Genomic DNA, 20,559 nt, shown 5'->3' on the forward strand with positions numbered 1-20,559 from the left:
AGTAAAAACTCAGTCACCTGTCAGAGGGAGAACATGCCAGCGTGTGTTTGACTGGCATTACATCTCCTATTCTAAGAGGCAAACCATGTCTGGAACAATGACAGAGAAAACTAAAGAATCTCGTAAGTACATCCAAGTCTTTAACAAAGTTGTCTGGTTTAAGTTTAAGTTTAGTTTAGCTTGCATGCGTTGTATGAATGAAGTCCATAATGTTGTGGGTTGCATAGTCTATATCCTTGAAGTTCCACTTTCGGGATTGCTCCGGTGCCGCAGGAAATTCCGCCGGATGCATGTATTTTCCCTTTCCTTCCGCTTTCTTTGTGTTGGAATTCTAAACTCCAGTGGATTTATGAGGGCTATGGTTAACTGCTCCTTAGATCTCTGCAGGGTAAATCCAGACAGCTAGCTAGACTATCTGTCCAATCTGAGTTTTCTCTCACACAACTGTATTTACAGTGGCTCCTGCGGAGTTTAGCACTGCCCATGACAATTGTGATTGATTTAAAGAAATGCCATTAAACCAGAGCATGTTTTCTTTCCATCCCGGAATGCTGTGTGGACTAGTCAGACCCTCCTCTGCTCGGCAGCGTGTGGATGGTCTGGCAAAGCGAGACTATGGGTTGCAAAATGTGATTTGACAAAACAATACACTATTGCATTGCTGAAAGTGCCAGGGTTATGCATACAACTCAATACGGACTCCACATTTTATTAAAATGATATCTTTCTCTTTAGCTGCTAGATTCTTCACCATGTTCATCAGCTTGTTACTGTGTCTGTTGTTTAGTGCTGAGCCGGAAAATGTACAGCAGGTTAATTAAATTATTGTCGTCTCAAACTCCTATCGAGCACACAGCTTTGAATACATTTGCCTCTTACAGCTTAAACTGCTTTAATTATTATCAGGAGATTAGAGGCACACATCAGTTAGTGTGTGAATGTGACATTACCGCGTGCTGTCAAGGGTTGACACTTTCCCAGGCAGTCGTTGAGAGAGCTTAAGGTGGAGGCAGGTTTTTTTTCTTCTCTCATCCCGTCCTGTTGCATCTTGCCCCATTTTTTTTGTCACCACATTTATTCCATATCAGTGACATTTTACACTCAGCCAAGCATATTGTTTCCTAACCGCCCGTCCACCAGGCCCTGCAACTAGTTTCTGTCACTATTTCATCACAGTCACCTGTAACATGCTGAGCCAGTTTGTTGACTTGGACTTAGTGAGCCATCTCAGGCAGACAGTCTGTCTCAGTCTGAGTCGTTAAACCATCCCATTGATAATTTTTTCTATTTTACATTTAAAGGGATATTTCACCGCTGGAAAGCTGAATATATCTTTAAATTGGGTCACTTATATAGTATAAATGTGACATTTTTTTTGTTTTTTAAATTGGTGCCTTCTAGGCCGAGAAAAGCCAGGAAATGTGTTTTTAGCTCATGTGGATGAAAGACACCAAATCCCAGAATGCACTTGCTTCGCTGCTCTGAGTCCACTCCCAAGCCACGCCTACCGTTTACAGACAGACAGACAGTGAGACGGTCAACTCAACTGTTTTATTGTCATTTCAACTATATACACGAAACAACGTTTCACCGTGGCTCAAGTGGTTACACAATTAAAATATATAAAAACGACATTATATAACACAGCTAACACATACTAACATTAGCGCTTGGTAGGCTGTAAATACAGAGTTCTACACAGCCGTAATTTGCGTGGAATGTAGAATGGTCGACATCTAACAGTCACAAACTCCACCAGCAGTTAGCAGTTAGTTGGATACGAGCACCCCATTTCTGCAACAGTCCGTGATAAAAAAGCCCACCTCCACTAGCTAGTCTTACCCAGTGACAGAGCAGCACTGTTGTTCAGCCATGTTTCCACAACAACAAAAACACAGCAGTCTCTGAACTCCCGTTGGGAGTTTCGTTGAAGTGTGAAGTGAATGCGTTAGCTTTCCACCAGGTGTATGAGCTAGGGACATCCTCCGCGTTTCACCGCAGAGGATGTCCCCTTACCGGTTAGCGGCATCGAGCTACACCGCAGGCTGATGTGCTGGTCTCCGTAGCAGGTGAAGCCTTGCACAGGTGGCTGGCTAGCGTTAGCTTTCCACCTAGCTCCGACTCCTAACCTCGTCCCGCTTTCTGCACACCGCTGAGGATGTCCCCTTACCGGCTAGCGGCATCGAGCAACACCGCAGGCTGAGGTGCTGGACTCCGTAGCAGGCAAAACTTGCGTAGTGTGTCGAGTATTCCGTCTGTAATAAAGTTTCCTGCATATTCTCTGATCTGTACCAATGTATCCCGGTGGTACATGTGTGCGGTAGTTTGAATGCACATAATTGTTCTAAAATTTCCTTCGGGATGAATAAATCTATCTATCTAAAATCTTCTGCTGAGAAACCAGTAGGCTAAGCGATGATTCAAGATGGCTGACGCTCGTTTTGGCTCGGCAGTCTTCGTGTAAAGACGACCTATGGGCTGGTTGAAAACATGCGGAAGTAGCTCCTACTACTGGCTGTAGTCCATTGCCTCTGGGCAAAAATGCCTCCGATGACGGAAAACGACGATTTTTGCGTCATCTGAGGCTTTTTTCCAGACCCACAATACAGAGATCTCTCGTCTCAGGGGGACATGAATGAGGGAAGCACGGTCATTCAAAAATACTACCGTGTTTCTACTGATACAAAGCTCAATGCTAAATCGGTGAAGTATCCCTTTAAAGGAGCATCATTTGCAGGTCAAAAAAATCTGACCATCCTGGTTAAAACTGGAATAAATTTGGTCAAAAAGCAAATTGTTTTCTTTTAAGAAAGGATAGAATAATAGAATATGACTTTATTGTGCACCAGAGAGGAACATTGTCCTTAACTCACCAAAACGTAAAAGCACGAGTACAAGTAACAAATCCCAAAAAGAAAGAAAAGAAAACATAAGTCTAGAGTACACAATACACGCTTAAGAATTACAGATAAATACCTAAAACAAAGCATAACAGACGAAACACTAAATACCGGGCAAGATTTGTTGCTCAGTTTTGAGTTTAAAATGCTGATTTGAATAAAAGATTTCTTAAAGATGTTTTTTGTCGCCACAGCACTCTATAGTCTTATCAATGTTGATCTCTTGTGTGTGTGTGTGTGTGTGTTTAGACCAAATACTCAGGTTCACTTAAGGTAATGGATAGCTGAAGCAGGCCAACTAAGCGCATGTCATCCACATACTTAAACAGACAAACCATGCTCTTTGAGCTCAAATCAATTTGTGTACACATCCTTGAGGAGCTACATTCTCCAATATTTATCTGTTTATGCTATTTATTTTAGTTTATTTTTCTTGACTTTTATTTTGATATATCTCCTTTTACTTTCGGTTCACCTGTCTTGGTTTCCTCCATGTCCAACCTCAAATGTTGGTCAAAAAAATACAGGCCATTGGACTTTTATTAATAACAAGTGTGTTCATCCATTTTTAGATTCTCCCAGACTCTAACTTTGTAACTTAGTTCCCTTGCTGTGTGCGACTTGCAGCTTTTCTTTCTTTGCTGATGTTTTCTGTATCGCCATGGTAGCAGGCTGCTACGCCCTGCTACTACTATAATTATTAATCATAGTCATATTATCTTTACTGTTACTATCATTGCCACTGTTCATGATGTAATTCTATTATTCATGATGTCATTCTCATTATGATGAGTCATATTTCTATATCTCTCTGTCTCTCTCTCTCTCTCTCTCTCTCTCTCTCTCCCCCTCCCTCTCTCTCCTCTATTGTTCTTTAAATTCAATAATTGTAACATCCTTTCAAAAGTCAATGAGTAATTGTGTTAAATAATAGTGACTGAAAGTTCAACCTGCTGGGTGTGGTCAGAGGCGTGCTCTGTTGCACCTTTAGCCACACCCAGCAGTGATGTAATGGTGTACTGGAGTACCTCAGTACATCACTGCAGCAAGGCCAGATGGTAAACCACTCAACACTTCTCACGGGGTGTTATATTACTGTTTTAACTTGCTTTTGTTCTAAACGTTTTTTTTTACACAATGCAAGACATGTGCTGTCAGTGGTTAAGATATTTTTTGTCATTTGTTTGTGTTGTCTTAAGTTGCAGTATGTTGAGCTCTCCCACTTTAATTACTGTGTATACTGTGATAAACAAATTGAATGAAAACTCGGAGTGTAATAACCTAAGTGCCTATAATGTAAGTATAACAATCTTAAAGGTCCCATGGCATGAAAATTTCACTTTATGAGGTTTTTTAACATTAATATGAGTTCCCCCAGCCTGCCTATGGTCCCCAGTGGCTAGAAATGGCGATAGGTGTAAACCAAGCCCTGGGTATCCTGCTCTGCCTTTGAGAAAATGAAAGCTCAGATGGGCCGATCTGGAATCTCCTCCTTATGACGTCATAAGGAGGAAGGTTACCTCCCCTTTCTCTGCTTTGCATACCCAGAGCATTTGGCCCGCCCATGAGAAAGACATCATGGCTTGCAAACAAGCAAAGCATAGCAGTTGGTCAAGGCCACACCCCCACCCTCCAACTTGCCCCCCCTCTCTCCTCCTCAATAGCATTTAAAGCGACAGACACAGAAATGGCACGTCCTAAGTAAAGCTCATTGTGGGACTGGTTGTAGTGGCTGTAATTCTGCACCAAGGCTGAATTTTGGGAAAGAGACTTCAGATACAGTATTAGGGGACCACTGAGGCCTATATAAAAGCATCCAAAAAGCAGCATGTCATAGGACCTTTAAGCAACACAACTGTGTTATAACTGGCATTATTACTGATTTACACTAACATCATTATTTTACAGTTCTTTATGACTATTATAGACAACCATAAAAACTGTATTCATTTGATTTGATGTGTTTCCTATGCGCCAAAGTTTTGGACATGAAAGAGATGTTTAATGAAATGATAGCCACTGTCTTTCGGTTTGTCACGGATGAATGAGATCTGTGCTTTTCCTACTTTTTGCTCTTTACAAAAAGTGAATAACTGTTAAATATTACCAAGGTCAAATAAATAAAATTTGCTGTTATCTTTTTCAGTAGCCTGATGTAGAGAGATTCTATGAACTTTCTCATGTTTGTATGTTGTTTATTTCTTTCAGTCTTTAAGGGAGTGGATCTCCACCCACAGACCAACAACGCTAACCACCGCACCAGCGAAATCTCCCTGACTCGGCTGATTGTGAGGCGGGGCCAGCCCTTCAAACTGACCCTTAATCTGAGGCAACCTTTCAACGCTTCTGTTCAGCCGCTCTGCATCTCTGCAGCGACAGGTCGGTCCTTCATTAAAGTATTTGTTTTCAGAAGTTGTTGAAGGTCTATACTTTTGATGAACTGACAATTCAGTTTGTTATTCCACATAACTAAATGAGGCATCAAGTCTTGTTAAACTCCCGCCAAAGGCAACTTAATTTAACTTAGTTTACCCTATTCTGCTTCCTGTTAACATATAACACATTTTGTACTGTTTCCCCTGAAGGTTGTCCAAAGGCAGACTCTACATTTCTAGGTCTTCATTATGCTAGCCTGAAAACGTTGCACTATTTTTTTCTCAATTTCACTACAAGTATTTTTAGTTTTTGGTCTTTTCAAGGGATTACAGGGTGAACTATCACATCACTGCTTTAAGTGGATGGTTAAGTTAGGGAAAACCGATGGGTGGGTGGATGGATGGATGGATGGGTGGATGGGTGTGTGGATAGTTGGATAGATGGATGGGTGGTTGGATGGATGGATGGTTGGATGGATGGATGGGTGGGTGGGTGGATGGTTGGGTGGATAGATGAGTGGATGGGTGGGTGGGTGGGTGGATGGGTGGATGGATTGATGGATGGATGGTTGGATGGGTGGATGGGTGGGTGGATGGATGGGTGGGTGGATGGATGGGTGGGTGGATGTTTGGATGGATGGATGGATGGTTGGATGGATGGGTGGGTGGATGGTTGGGTGGATAGATGGGTGGATGGTTGGATGGATGGATGGATGGATGGATGGATGGAGAGTATTGGTACAACAATAAATGAAGGTCTGACTCCCTCAGTGGCTCCTCTCTACAGGAAAACTTCCGACTGAGAAACAGGGGACGCTATCATTCTTCGGTGTCCCAGATGTTGTCAAACGTTCACCATCAGCAAAGGCAGTGTGGAAGGTAGAGCTTGACAAGGGTTCCTCCACAATAACAGGCAACCTGATCCTCAGCATCACCCCCCCGGCTGACACCCCCATAGGGGAGTACACCATGACTGTGAAGCACAGAGATCAGGAAATGGTTCTGGCAAAGCCTGTGGTGCTCTTCAACCCCTGGTGTCCCGGTAGGTTGTCTGTCTGTCTGTCTTCCCCTCTGTCTGTCTGTCTAAAAGTCTTGCATTCAAAATGTTATTTAAGCAAAAGTATGTACTGCAAGTATAATCAGGAAAATGTACTTCAAGTATAAAAGTAAAAGTAATTAATGCAGAAAAATGTCCTCTGTGACTGTTATATTATGATGTATTGTATCATTAGATTATTATTACTCTTGCATTAATGTAAAATCAGGATTTTACTGTTGTAGTTGGTTGAGGCAACTTTACTCAAGTAAAGTACAAGTACCTCAGATTTGTTCTTAAGTACAGTACTTGAGTAAATGTACTTACTGTAGTTACCACTGCAAATCCTTGCTACTACCTCTGATGCGTTAAGTACATCTTGCTGATACTGCTTACTTTTTCTTACTAAAGATTTTGAACGCAAGAATTTTACATTTACTGAAGTTTCGTATTTGAATACTTCTAACCTGAAAACTATCATCTGTCTGTCTGCATGAATTCCCTCTCTCTCTCTGTAGATGACTGGGTGTATCTGAAGGATGAGAATGAGATAAACGAGTATGTGATGAATGAACAAGGAATTATCTACAAAGGAAGTAGCAACTACATTGACTCTTGTAACTGGGACTTTGGACAGGTACACACACACACACACACACACACACACACACACACACACACACACACACACACACACACACAAACATACACACACAGAGTTGGGTTTTATGTGGGTGTCCGAGGTTGTGACAATAACAATTAGATTTGCTACTTTCCTCTCCCCATCATGATGCACTGACAGCTTGGTGATCATTTGAAGTGTTTCATGGAAGCAAATTTTGGCTATAAAGATTTTAGTCTTAAAAGCAACTGAATACCTAATTGTGAAATGTAATCACTACTGAATACTTTAAATAACACAGATTTTATAGCACTGAATCATTTTTTTTAACCATTCCTACAAAATGTAGGTGCTCTGAATTCCCTTTTTTTATTTTCAGTAGTCAATTTCAAGTTGTGCAATTTCTAAAACTTCCAGTATATATATATATATATATATATATATTCATATATTCCCTGGTATCTCGGATATTCAGTTTTGAATTTCATATCTGGAATTTAAATATTTTCTACTCTGCTGCTTAGAGCATATGATGTCTCTTTTAAAGATGAAATTATATTCCATCCTCAGTTAAATACCACTGTATTGGCATGAATAAAATACAATGTAAGAGCAGCTCCTCTCTTCCTGTCTCCTTCTGTCCAGTTTGAAGACGACATGGTGGACATTTGTTTGAGGATGTTGGACCTCAACCCCAAATACATGAAAGACCCCGGTGACGATGTCTCTGCTCGCTGTAACCCCATCTACGTCAGCCGCGTGGTCAGCGCCATGGTAGGACTTGCTCTCTATGTTTTTATGTCTCCGTGCTGGCGACAGCCATGGCCGGAGGGACTATGTTTTCATCCCTTGTCCATCAGCACTTACGTTGTCCGTCTGTCCCATTCTTGTGAACACGATATCTCAGAAACCCCTGGAGGGAATCTCATCAGATTTGAGACAAACATCCACTTGGACTCAAGGATGAACTGATTAAATTTGAAAAAACACATTTTTGGCCATAACTCAAGAATTCCTACGCTAATTATAAAATTTCACACAAATGTCAAATAGGATAAAATGATGATGATGATGATCAAGAAGCGATGAAGTGATGACATTTAATATCCAAAATCAAAGGTGAACTTCACTGTTTAGATCATAATATTCTGGCCGTCATTCAACGCCTTCGACTTCAATCCAGGAACAGAAGTGGATACATTTGGTCAAATGCTGAATTGGTGACACTAATCTTGAAACTGTGGTGATTGTGTAGCTCTTCTGCGCTGCCAGGTTGAAGATGCATGTGAAGCATCCACTTTTAACCAAAAAAATACTCTAAATACCTTTTTCATTAAATTCCCTTTAAAGTCTTCTACATAGTGCATCAGTTGTTGCATTTTACATCAAAGTCTAAACTGCAACCACTCCACTGGTTAGCGGAGGCATACAACCATGTGGTAATTGTAGTTTAAAGATAACTTCACAAAGCTTTTCAGCAGCATTTATGGTCTGACATTTTGAATGTTACGTACCAAAATCCAGCAATGATGTGATGCAGAGTGATACCATTTTTGTGCTGGGGACGGAGTGTTAAATATTATTTTACTGGATTACGATTAATGCTTTATTGTGGTAAAAGTGGAGCTAATTGTAACTACTTTATGTACTGCTGGCTGGTTTCACCTGTTAAAGCACATCATAATCTATTAGTTAATTTATATTTTGTATTAATAATCTGACTCTGCAACGTGACTAAAGTTATCAAAATAATTGTAGAGAAGTAAAAAGTACAATATTTCCCTCTGAAATCTAGTGGAGTAGAAGTATAAAGCAAGATATAATGGAAAGATTCAAGTAAAGTACAGGTACCTCAACATTGCATTTAAGTACAGTACATTTATAAATGTACATAATTTTTTGGTGAACAGGGGAAGCCTTTTACCAATCATTTTTGGGCTATTATAAAATTAGAAACTAATGACTCTTTATAACTTTACACAGACTTGCAAACACGCAGAATGGCTTTTTAGAAAGTGCAAAAATTGTTATTAAAGGGTTTCTCACTTTATAATTAACCATCAGACCCACACTTGTCTGTAAATAATGCATACCTTTTTTCAATAAGCTTGAAGTTTAACTTTGAAATCAAATAGTCAGTCAAAAGTTTTCTGTTTCAATTTCATGCAGTTTCAAGTATTTGCAGTTAGCAGGGATACTGTAATAGTTCTGTAAATGTTAGTGCCAATAAAGAGCTAAACAAGAAGACAGCAGATGTAGCGGAAATATATAAAGACTTGGGAATTGTGTCTTATGTGACAGAGTCTTTAATAAAGTTGTAATTTTCAGAAACAAAAACACAAGTCACATTAAAATAATGAGAATTTCCTTGTTTTCTTCCAGATCAACGCTGATGATGACCGTGGTGTCCTGGAGGGACGCTGGGGAGGTTCATTTATAGGTGGGGTCTCACCCTCTCGCTGGACCGGCAGTTACGCCATCCTTAAGCGCTGGTTCGTCATCGGCTCCTATCCGGTCAAGTACGGGCAGTGCTGGGTGTACGCCGGTGTGATGTGTTCAGGTAACGTCTGAGGCTACATTTGCACTACTATGTTTTGGTTTAAAAACTAATATCTTTTGCTACGTTTACACCTCACGTACACACTACTCTGAGCCCATTAAACAGAGACATTTGGAAACACTGCTGCCCCCCGTTTTGGTTTGAAAACTTCAGGGTTGCGTTGTAGTCTGGACGGGCACAAACAGAAACCTGGAAACAACGACGGTTGTACTTTTCACCATTGTTGTTCTTTCTCCAAAGTATTTTCTGTATTTTCAACTTATACATCCATGATTTTCAACCGCAGAGTAACGTCAGACAATCTGCTTTCTGTTTACACCCGCATGCCCAGTGTATGCGAATGGTCATGTCAAAACCGATTTACAATTGGGCAAATGTTTCATTCAATTCAAGCAAAGTAGGATAACGTTTAGCTACTAATTCTAACTCAGATCTTTTATGTTTGGTTCCAGTGATGCGCCTGCTGGGCATCCCCTGCCGCGTGGTCACCAACTTCGAGTCAGCCCACGACAACGACAGGAATCTGACCATCGACGTGTACCACGCCGACTACGGAGTCAGAGAGAAACCAACCCAAGACAGTGTTTGGTGAGATACAGAGGCTAATATATCTTACACACAGCACTTCAATGCATGTATATATAAAACATTACAATCATCCTTTTCTTCAAAAATAACGTTTACAAAATGTAATTGCTCTTAGTTGATGCAAAAATTGCAAGAAAGATTTTTAAGACCATAAATACTGATTTTCTACAGGCATGTGAAAAGGACATGTGAAATTAGATGCTTTTTATACCCATATACTACCCCAACCTTCACACTAGACCGTTATTTTACACTGTGCTGTTTGGGAACCATACTTTCACGCTGCACGAGTCATTTTAAGCTGAGCTGGTTAGCAGCATGCATTGCTGTCTGCCACTGCCGAGGTCAGACATTCTCAAATTCTACAGTGACATTGAAGGATACACTTTTTCAAGTCTTTGCTGATGTAATATTCACATTCAAACACATGTTGAAGGAGTTGGTCGCTGCAGTCTTCTGCCTGTTCAAGCTGGCCGTGAAAATACCGCTTCCTAACGTGACAGTCCTACAGTCCTCGTTCTGAAGCTAAAACAAGGGCTTTACAGTCTGTATGGAGAATAAAAGCAATTACAGCCACCAACCACCGACTCTTTCATTGTACATATGACATGTGTGTATTGCATTAAGATATTACTACAGAAATCTAAAACTTTTAATGTCACAGTTCATATGTAAGAATCTTTGACTTTAAATGTGTCTTTTTTGGACATAGTGAAAACAAACTAACCCTAAAATATTATTGTTGAATATAATTCTCCAGTGTTGTTGTTCAGATCTACTGCACTGTTGCATAATCTGAATGTTGTTTTGTGTTTTAGGAACTTTCACGTGTGGGTGGAGGCGTGGATGAGGCGGCCAGACCTGGCAAAGGACGGCAAATATGACGGTTGGCAAGTTTTGGATCCAACACCACAGGAGAAGAGCCAAGGTATAGACTCTCTTGTTTATCTCCATAAACTTTAGCAGAGATGCACTTTCTTCCCTTCTCTGATGACCTTGTTTCTTGAACTTTTTTACAGTTCATGCTGACCTGCTTCTACGAGATTTTATTAACCAACATAAAAAAAAGTTCATCTTCTGGGGTTTATAATTTTTTCATATTTCTTGTACTCAATCGGACATTTTGACCTGAAGGTTCTATTAAGATCAAGAATCATAAAAAAACATTAGGATGAATCCTCTGTGGGCCATGAAATCACTTGTACTGTATATCTGCCTTGTAGTTATGTAGTATGAAGGGCCGTTTAGGCCATGTATCAAGAAAGCATGCACATACTCCACTTTTACCTCACACACACTTCTTTTCCTCCCAAAAAGTTGTCTGTGCAGGCTAAAGTTGTCTGTGTGCAAACTTTAAAGTTGTCTGTGTGCAATCTATAAAGGTGGTTTGAGGTGTCCTGGCAGCAATTTTACAGACGTATCTTTTACAATGGTGGCCTTGGAGGAAAATCCTTTCTGGGTCGCCGGGGGATTTTCCGTTGCAATACCACAAGTGGCCACCGGATAAAATTGGCTATAAGGCTGAATGCTTTTTCTAGAGGCCTGGTTCAGACACAAACCCATTACTTACAAGATGGATTTTTGTGTGATATGTGATACTGAAACGTAGTTGTCAGTTGCAAAGGTTGTTACTTTATTTCCTGATTTGTCCTGTCTCTCCTCCTGTAGGTGTTTACTGCTGCGGTCCAGCCCCCGTCGTAGCCATCCTGAACGGAGAAACAGACCTCAAATATGACACGCCATTTGTCTTCGCTGAGGTCAATGCCGACTGCATTGACTGGCTGGTCAGTGAGCAGAGCTTGAGCCTAATCTCATCAATGCCACATTTAGTGAATTTAGTGTAAAAGAAAAAAAGAAAGACAGAAAAAGAAAACTATCAAATGTTACTTTTGTCTTTTTGTTGTTTCTAAAGTTTGTGTTTGTGTGTCCTGTCAGGTCAAAGCTGACGGCTCAAAAGTGAATATCTTCTCTGACACGACGAGAGTTGGTCAGAATATCTCTACCAAGTCTGTCGGCTCCAATAAGAGGATGAACATCACTGACAGCTACAAATACAAAGAGGGTGGGTTCACCTGACAAACAGGTCACACAAGCAGCTGTACATGATTACAATAGGGGCTCTGAATATTGACTGAATCAATATATTTACAGGAACAGAGAAAGAGAGGTCTGTCTTTCACTACGCCACCACCAGAGACCTCTCCAAGGTTGATGAGATTGAGAAGAAGGAGGAGGAGACGGATGTAGTAACCCCAGGCATCCCCCCTCAACCTCTTTCACCGCCAATGTCCATGCATTTCGAAGAGGTTCGTCACAGAAACTCCCTGAAGTTTCCCTTTATAGATATTGAACAGGAAGTTTTTTTATGTTATATTTAGATTTTTTGTGTGATACTATTATAAATTTCATTTTGAAACAAACTTATGGATGGGGTTTAGGATTGAGCACAAATCGTAACGACCACGGTTTGAATCCCGTTGGGGACCTTTGTTGCCGTTTCCAATCCCTCTCCCCTCCAGCCAAGTCTATTGTCTCTTTTCTAATGAAAGCAAACATGTCCAACAAACCTTTGAAATATTAACTTTTTTCTGCTTTACTGTAAATAGTTCACAACTCATCTTTCACATGTGAAGAGACACAACATGAAAGATCGCAGCATCTACACGATAATCAGAACTTATATTAACTTACATACAATGACATTTTAAACAACAAGGCAGCGCCATTTCTCAAGTTTAAGTCATAAAGAGGCCAACATACATACTAAATAGTCTAGCAACAAACACATTTTAATTTTTCGAGATCTTATGCATGAGTAATATAAAATGAATGAATAGATTTAAAAATTAGATGAGATAAGTTTATCCAGAGTGAAGTTGCTGTGCAGCAGTTGCAATTTCAAGTAGGAGTGCAAGTATAAAGGTCTAAGAAAACAATAAGGTGAAATAAGTTGCAAATCCAAATTTAATACAATATATAGTATTTATTGTATATATACAATATATATTAAAGTGCTCATATTATGCTTTTTGGCTTTTTCCCTTTCCTTTATTGTGTCATATATCTTTTTGTGCACGTTATAGGTTTACAAAGTGAAAAAGCCCAAAGTCCACCCCAAAGGGACTTACCATCTCCAACAGAAAACGCCCTCATACTCTGCTTCTTAATGGCTAGTAGTCCTTACCTAGCTACTGCACATGTGTGACTCCCAACAAAGATGGAACAGAAGTGTGATGCCTCACTCTGTAGCTAAAACAGAGAGCTCAACACACAGGGTGAAAAGAGGAGCTGCAGCAATGTGCAGTAGAACGAAAATTTTGAGTTTTTGGAAAATTAAACCATGTAAACCTATCCTGGTATAACCTCTAAATACAATTATGAACCTAAAAATCAGCATATTATGAGCAGTTTAATACAAAAAGACCACATTTTAAAATGTTGAATATCCGTACTTGTTTCATTAAAAAAACATTAGTAATGACCAGGGTATCCTTCAACAACCCAGTCAAGTAAATTTTATTTATATAGCCTTATATCAGGCAGTTGCAGGGTACCTAAGGGGGCTGCAGCCTCTGTTGTGAAAGAGGCAAAGCAGCGGGTGTGGGAAACCTTTCGCCAACTCAGGAGAGGGAAACGGGGAACTATCCAAGCTACAGTAAGGATGGGACGCTGCTGACCTCAACTGAGGGGATAATAGGGCGGTGGAAGGAGCACTTTGAGGAACTCTTGAATCCAACTAACACACCCTCTATGTTAGAGGCAGAGCTGGAGGATAATGGGGGATTGTCGTCAATTTCCCTGGTGGAAGTCACTGAGGTAGTCAACTCCACAGTGGCAAAGCCCCGGGAATTGATGAGATCCGTCCAGAAATGTTGAAAGCTCCGGGTGTGGTGGGCCTGTGTTGGATGACACATTGCGTGGAAGTTTGGGACAGTGCCTAAGGAGTGGCAGACCAGGGTAGTGGTTTCACTGTTCAAAAAGGTACGACCAAAGCGAGAGCTGTGTTCGGGTTCTCAGCAGTACGTTGGACTCATTCCAGGTTAGGATTGGCCTCTGCCAGGGCTGCAATTTGTCACCAATCCTGTTTGTGATATTCATGGACAGGATATCGAGGCATAGTCGGGGTGGAGAGGGGTTGCAGTTTGGTGGGCTGGGGATCTCATCGCTGCTTTTTGCAGATGACGTGGTCCTGATGGCATCATCGGTCACCTTCAGCACTCACTGGATCGGTTCTCAGCCGAGTGTGTAGTAGCTGGGATGAGGATTAGCACCTCTAAATCTGAGGCTATGGTTCTCAGCAGGAAACTGAGTGCCTACTCCGGGTGTGGAATGAGTACTTACCCCAAGTGAAGGAGTTCAAGTACCTTGGGATCTTGGGGGGGAGATTGGTCGGAGAATCGGTGCAGCGGGGGCAGTATTACATTCACTTTACCGCACCGTTGTGACAAAAGTAGAACAGAGCCAGAAGGCAAAGCTTTCGATCTACCGGTCAATTTTCGTTCCTATTCTCCCCTATGGTCATGACCGAAAGAACGAGATCCTGGGTACAAGCGACCAAAATGGGTTTCCTCAGGAGGGTGGCTGGCGTCTCCCTTAGAGATAAGGTGAGAAGCTCAGTCATCCGTGAGGAACATGGAGTAGAGCCGCTGCTCCTTTGTGTCGAAAGGAGCCAGTCGAGGTGGTTTGAGCATCTGGTAAGGATGCCCCCTGGGCACCTCCCAAGGGAGGTGTTCCAGTCACGTCCAGCTGAGAGAAGGCCTCGGGGAAGACCCAGGACTAGGTGGAGGAATTAAATCTCCACCCTGGCCTGGGAACGCCTCAGGATCCAGTCAGAGCTGGTTAATGTAGCTCTGGAAAGGGAAGTTTGGGGTCCCCTGCTGGAGCTGCTGCCCCCCGCGATGGTGGATGGGGCCTTATATTACAAATCACAAATTTGCACCTTCAGTAGCTCATCTTCCCAGATCTTTTAAACCAATACAAACACATTTTATAACAGTTGTTACCTGTAACCATGGATAGGGGATTGGTGCTTATGTAGTAGCAGCAACATATCCAAGACGTTTACGTTATCAGGGTGACGCATTGAGGAAGTAATATCTGCGTTGATGAATCTGGTCAGGGGAAGTTTCCTAAACTGACATTCCCTGAACAGGGAGCATGGAGCAGGGAGTACAGTTTGTACACTATGGAACAGAACAAGGCTAATGTCTCAGTCCTCTCATTGTGTGCTGTTGCAGGTGACCCCACCAAAGTACTGTAAGGATGTGAGATTGATGCTGGTGCTGCAGAGTAAGAGCAGTGCTGCCATTCGACTGTCCATCAACATCAGCGTCCAAGCCATGAGGTACAACGGCTCATCAGCTGGGACCATCCAGACCGAGGTGAAGGAGGAGACACTGCAGAGTGGAAAAGGTGAATCTTCTGTGGGTGCTTCCCTGGACAGAGATGTTGCTGTTGAATTTTGAAGGCAGATATCTCAAAGATAGATATCTCAAAGGGTGGGCAAATAAAACCAACACTATCTGTGTGTCTTGATACCAGAAGGGTTAGGTGAGAAAACACTGTATGCTTCTTGGAATTTTACTTTAAATCTCTCTTCTCTTTCTTTGTCTCTTGGAGATCTCTCTGTCCCTATCCAGGTCCCATTCTCGGCCTACCATAAACTCATGATAGAGTGTGACAACATGAAGGTTTCAGTATTGGTCACGGACAAAGAGAAGCCAGATAACACATACCTGGCTGTGCATGACGTCGTGCTGCTTGACCCTCCTATCTCCATCACGGTGAGTAAAAAACCTCTGCCTCTAAAATCAAGTTATCTAGCTTTGTAACAAAATAATAATATCAGTTCAGTGTACATAACAAGACTACGTCTACAGCCACGCTTTCGGCTCTGTGACGCCATACTAAATGAGCTAACATTTTCTAATTAGCACTAAACTACAAATGATGCTGATAGCATTGTCATTCGTTTTGCAGGTATTTGGTAATAATATGAAGTATTGTACTAATTGAAATTCATCCTGAGGGGGACATTAATGTGTTCACACATTTCATGGCAATCCATCCAATAGTTGTTCAGACATTTCACTCAAATCCAGAAATGTCTAAGGAGATCATTAAAATGATTATATTGAATCCTCTGGTAACCATGAGTGTCCGTGTAAAATTTAGATATTTCACAAGATGAGATAAACATTTTACCAACCAGTGGCACTAAAGGTCAGGGGTCAGCTATTTTATGGTATATTCTTCCCTCTTTCATGTTACTAGATATGACAATGATAACCCGGACTACGACGGAATATTAACCGTTTATTATATCAACAGCATGTCTTTACAACAGCATGGCTAACACCAACAACCGAGGCCAAAGTTACCCATAATCCATCAGGTGTATCTCAACTATGGATCCAATAGTAGACCAAAATACACAACAACCTAGTCTCACATTGCTAGACCTATCTCTACAGCGCTGTGTCAGCACTGCAGTAGGGTCTGGCTGCACCACCTATCTATTCTGGGGTAGGGGACAAAACCTCTGGCTTGTTTTTATTTCTTTAAACCAATCATAGCCATCCTGGGTCGCACTAAGCTCCAGATGCAGCAACGGTGCCCTTACAAAAGACATAGCAGAGAAGGCAGAAGGGGAGGGACATCATGTCAGGCTTTATTTTATCCAAGCAATGTACACCTATTGAGCCAGACTAGGGATCACCAGTCTCTGATTGTGTTAAGTGGCAATCCATCCAAAATGTCAACCTGCTGGTGGTGCTGAGAGTCAGCGGATCACCAAAGTCCGCAGACATCATCATATGGGAACCATGAATGTCTGTACAAACGTACATGGCAATCCAAAAGTCTTTGAGATATTTCAGTTTTTCATCCCCTTCCTGTCCAGTGAAACCCATGTATCTCCAGATGTGTCGATGTTGATGTTGGTGTTTGTGATGAAGTGAAGGATGAAGTGTTCCTTTATGTGATAAGAATGTTCTCTTTCTTAAGCTAAACAAAGTCTTTAAAAAGCCTCTTGATTCAGCTGGTAAATGCATCATCACAAAGCTGAAAACAGGACTGTTTTTCTGACACCATAAAAAGTTTGACTTTAGAGATACATGATTCTCACAAGACAGCGACATATGATGATCTCATAGAATATGATGCATTTCTGCATCGTTTTAGGCTGTTTTTCTCTCTTGTCTTGATGCATAATGGGTATCGCTGTTTCAACAGGTTGCGGTTCAGTTGCTTGACTGAGTGTACATGAATAATCTGTTAAAATGTGTGTGTTCCAGGTTTCTGGTATAACCAAACTGAACAGAGAGGCAGAAGGGGAGGTGGTTTTCATGAACCCGGTCACCGAGACGCTGAAGGAGTGCACTCTGACTATCTCTGGAAGTGGCCTGTTGAAAGAGGACATTGAAGTCAAGTGAGTGTGTGTGTGTGTGTGTGTGTGTGTGTGTGTGTGTGTGTGTGTGTGTGTGTGTGTGTGTGTGTGTGTGTGTGTGTGTGTGTGTGTGTGTGTGAATGAACGTGCATCCATGTTTGCAACTGTAGCGAATTTGCGCTTGTCAGTCAGTTGACCAGTTATTCATTTCAGTGATAGTTGTGTGTTTGGGTGTTTTCTGTACGTGTATAGGGGTTGTGTGATAAGGGCTGGGTTGAAATGTTTTACATACTCATGCACTTCTGATGTATATGCCGACACCAAAACTTTTTTGGATACCTTACTTTGAGAAATGTACAAAAATCCTTTTTTATTTAACAAAAGAATTCAAACATGTCATATGTTGAAAAACAAGCAGCTACATAACAGCTTTGCCTAATAAAACTATCTGAAACTAGTGAAATTTTGACTTAAATCCAGAACTCTCTGATCAAAGAATAAGCAAATAAGATTATGAATCTGATCTTTGTTTATTTTAAATCTTTGTGTTACCACAGGATTCCAGATTTGAAGACAAACAACCGAATATGTGTCAAGTTCCCCTTTGTTCCCTACAAGCCCGGTAACAAGACTCTCGTGGCCGACTTTGACTGCTCCACCTTCAGAGACATCAAGGGCAGCTGCACTGTCGATGTAAAGCTGTAAATTCTCTGTATGGTTGAGTAAGAGTCACAAACGTTGTAGGTTCAAGTTTGTATCTTGCTCTATCGCAGAGAAAGGCAGCTGCAGTCAGTTTAGATTTACAATGGTGACTGCAAAGAAAAACCCATAAACCATTGAAACTTCCAGCAGAGCTCTACTTACTGTAGTTGTGTTCACAGTTTTCCTGTGCAATGAGGGATTAGTACCAACATTTTAGGTGCACATACTTTCAGTTTAACCTGTGAATAAAGTGATTTAGCTCATTTGGATTATATCTGGATATACTGTGGTATGTCGGACTGCTCCTATACTGTATGTTGCCCTGTTGGACTTTGCTCTAGTGATGTTGCTTTGTTCCCAGATCTCAGAAATTGCCCAGTTGAGTATAATGTTACCATAATCTTGCATTGCCAAACCTATCTCTATAGCGTTGGGTAAGAAGGTCTGGCTCCTCCACACATGCATTCCATTCCATTCCATTCTTTAAACCAATCACAATTGCCATTTTAAGCATGTAGCTTGCTAGCTCAAAGTTTGTTGTTGTTTCCCAGCAACACACAGAGAGCGGAAGGTGAGTTTCAAAGCCTGACCTGGCATGTCAGACTTTATCCTGGAAATGTACTTCTGTTGATCCAGACTAAGGTTACCATAACCAAAGGAAAAGTTGCATAAAGATGAGAAAACCAACCCCCAAGTTGTTATAAACCACAATTGTCCTTTAAATCTAGAAATATTGGTATAGCCAACATACACTTCTAATGGTATTTGCTCCAATAAATATTTATTAATATTAATATAAAAAAATGATTGAGGTTGTTAATAAGTGTGGCTGTCTCTTAAAGGTCCTATGACATGCTGCTTTTTGGATACTTTTATATAGGCCTTACTGGGCCCCTAATACTGTATCTGAAATCTCTTCAACTAATTATCCAAGAAACCAGGGCAAGACAAAAAGATTTATAGTACCTCTTTCTAAAAATAGAAACAACTGCTGCTTTTTGTCTAATGGTGTATTCACTGCTGTTGGAAAGATGGGGTGGAGACCAGCTTTTATTTAAAGGCCCTATGACATGCTTTTTGGATGCTTTTATATAGGCCTTAGTGGTCCCCTAATACTGTATCTGAAGTCTGTTTCCCAAAAGTCAGCCTTGGTGCAGAATTACAGCCACTAGAGCCAGTCTCACAATGAGCTTAGTACGTGCCATTTCTGTGTCTGTAGCTTTAAATGCTATTAAGGAGGAGAGAGGGGGGGGGGGGGCAAGATGGAGGGTGGGGGTGTTGCCTTGACCAGCTTGTCATGGGCAAAGCAGAGAAAGGGGAGGTAACCTTTCCCCTAATGACATCATAAAAGTAAGATTCCAGATCGGCCCATCTGAGCTTTCATTTTCTCAAAGGCAGAGCAGGATACCCAGGGCTTGGTTTACATCTATCACCATTTCTAGCCACTGGGGGACCATAGGCAGGCTGGGGGAACTCATATTAATGTTAAAAAACCTCATAAAGTGACATTTTCATGCCATGGGACCTTTAAAGGTCTGAGTTAGAGCCCAACTGACACTGAATGGTGGAGGTGGACACTGATAACTTTCTTACCAAAGAAATGCAGTGGAAGCGGGGTATTTTACGCTTGAAGAAAATACATATTCTTAACAGACACGTCACCAATTTATCTACTCAGTTATGACGCTGCAGTGATTTTGGAATCTGCTGGAGAAACAGTGTAGAGCTGATGCTATCTATAAATAACTTTACACACACTTTGGCCACACATACACTGATATAAAAATGTGATGAACCAGTATTAGCCTGCAGTACATTTATGCTACGTTTACACGTGGCCGGCTATTTGCATAAACGGACATTTCAACCTCTCTGTTTTCAAAAATAACATCGTGCACAGCTGTCAGTTTTCAAAAAAGTGTTTGTTTACATGTACCCGTGTATATATGCTGCAAATGTCGTCAAGAGCATGCCAAACCTGTAGGTGGCAGTGTAACGAGAAGCTCAAGCCCACGTTAGCCAATCAGAATCCTGAAAATAGCAACAACAGCAACGAATCACTTCCTTTCTCTTCTCTTCCTCTCTCTTCTCTTCCTCACTTCCTCGGTTGCCTAAACCTCCGTTTGTCTCAGTTTACATGCAAACGTGCAAACGAAGTTTTCCAGGCCTTAGTGGTCCCTTAATACTGTATCTGAAGTCTATTACCCGAAATTCAGCCTTGGTGCAGAATTACAGCCACTAGAGCCAGTCCCACAATGAGCTTAACTTAGGATGTGCCATTTCTGTGTCTGTAGCTTTAAATGCTATTGAGGAGGAGGGGGGGGGGGACCAACTGCCATGCTTTGCTTGTTTTCAAGCCATGATGTCCGTCAGTACCCAATCCGTAACG

At 41.4% G+C, this 20,559-nt stretch overlaps 1 protein-coding gene across 1 annotated transcript; it reads left to right on the forward strand.

The window, feature by feature from the left end:
• On the forward strand, window positions 1–18,444 carry LOC144517249 (protein-glutamine gamma-glutamyltransferase 2-like). Its single transcript, XM_078249250.1, has 15 exons — window positions 1–122; window positions 5,109–5,279; window positions 6,063–6,317; window positions 6,830–6,948; window positions 7,579–7,707; window positions 9,316–9,493; window positions 9,946–10,081; window positions 10,900–11,009; window positions 11,750–11,865; window positions 12,017–12,143; window positions 12,233–12,387; window positions 15,319–15,493; window positions 15,701–15,864; window positions 17,377–17,510; window positions 18,026–18,444. The coding sequence occupies exons 1-15, from the start codon at window positions 86–88 to the stop codon at window positions 18,171–18,173; spliced, it is 2,154 nt and encodes a 717-aa protein (XP_078105376.1). The 5' UTR covers window positions 1–85; the 3' UTR covers window positions 18,174–18,444.
• The last annotated feature ends 2,115 nt before the right edge of the window (window positions 18,445–20,559 follow it).

This window comes from Sander vitreus, chromosome 4 (genome assembly GCF_031162955.1).
Source record: "Sander vitreus isolate 19-12246 chromosome 4, sanVit1, whole genome shotgun sequence".
Taxonomy (NCBI): Eukaryota; Metazoa; Chordata; class Actinopteri; order Perciformes; family Percidae; genus Sander; species Sander vitreus.

Coding starts and splice junctions, on each gene's coding strand:
- LOC144517249 (XM_078249250.1), top strand. CDS start 86: ATGTCTGGAACAATGACAGAGAAAACTAAAGAATCTC. Junction 6,318..6,829: donor CTTCAACCCCTGGTGTCCCG/GTAGGTTGTCTG, acceptor CTCTCTCTGTAG/ATGACTGGGTGTATCTGAAG. Junction 7,708..9,315: donor GCCGCGTGGTCAGCGCCATG/GTAGGACTTGCT, acceptor GTTTTCTTCCAG/ATCAACGCTGATGATGACCG.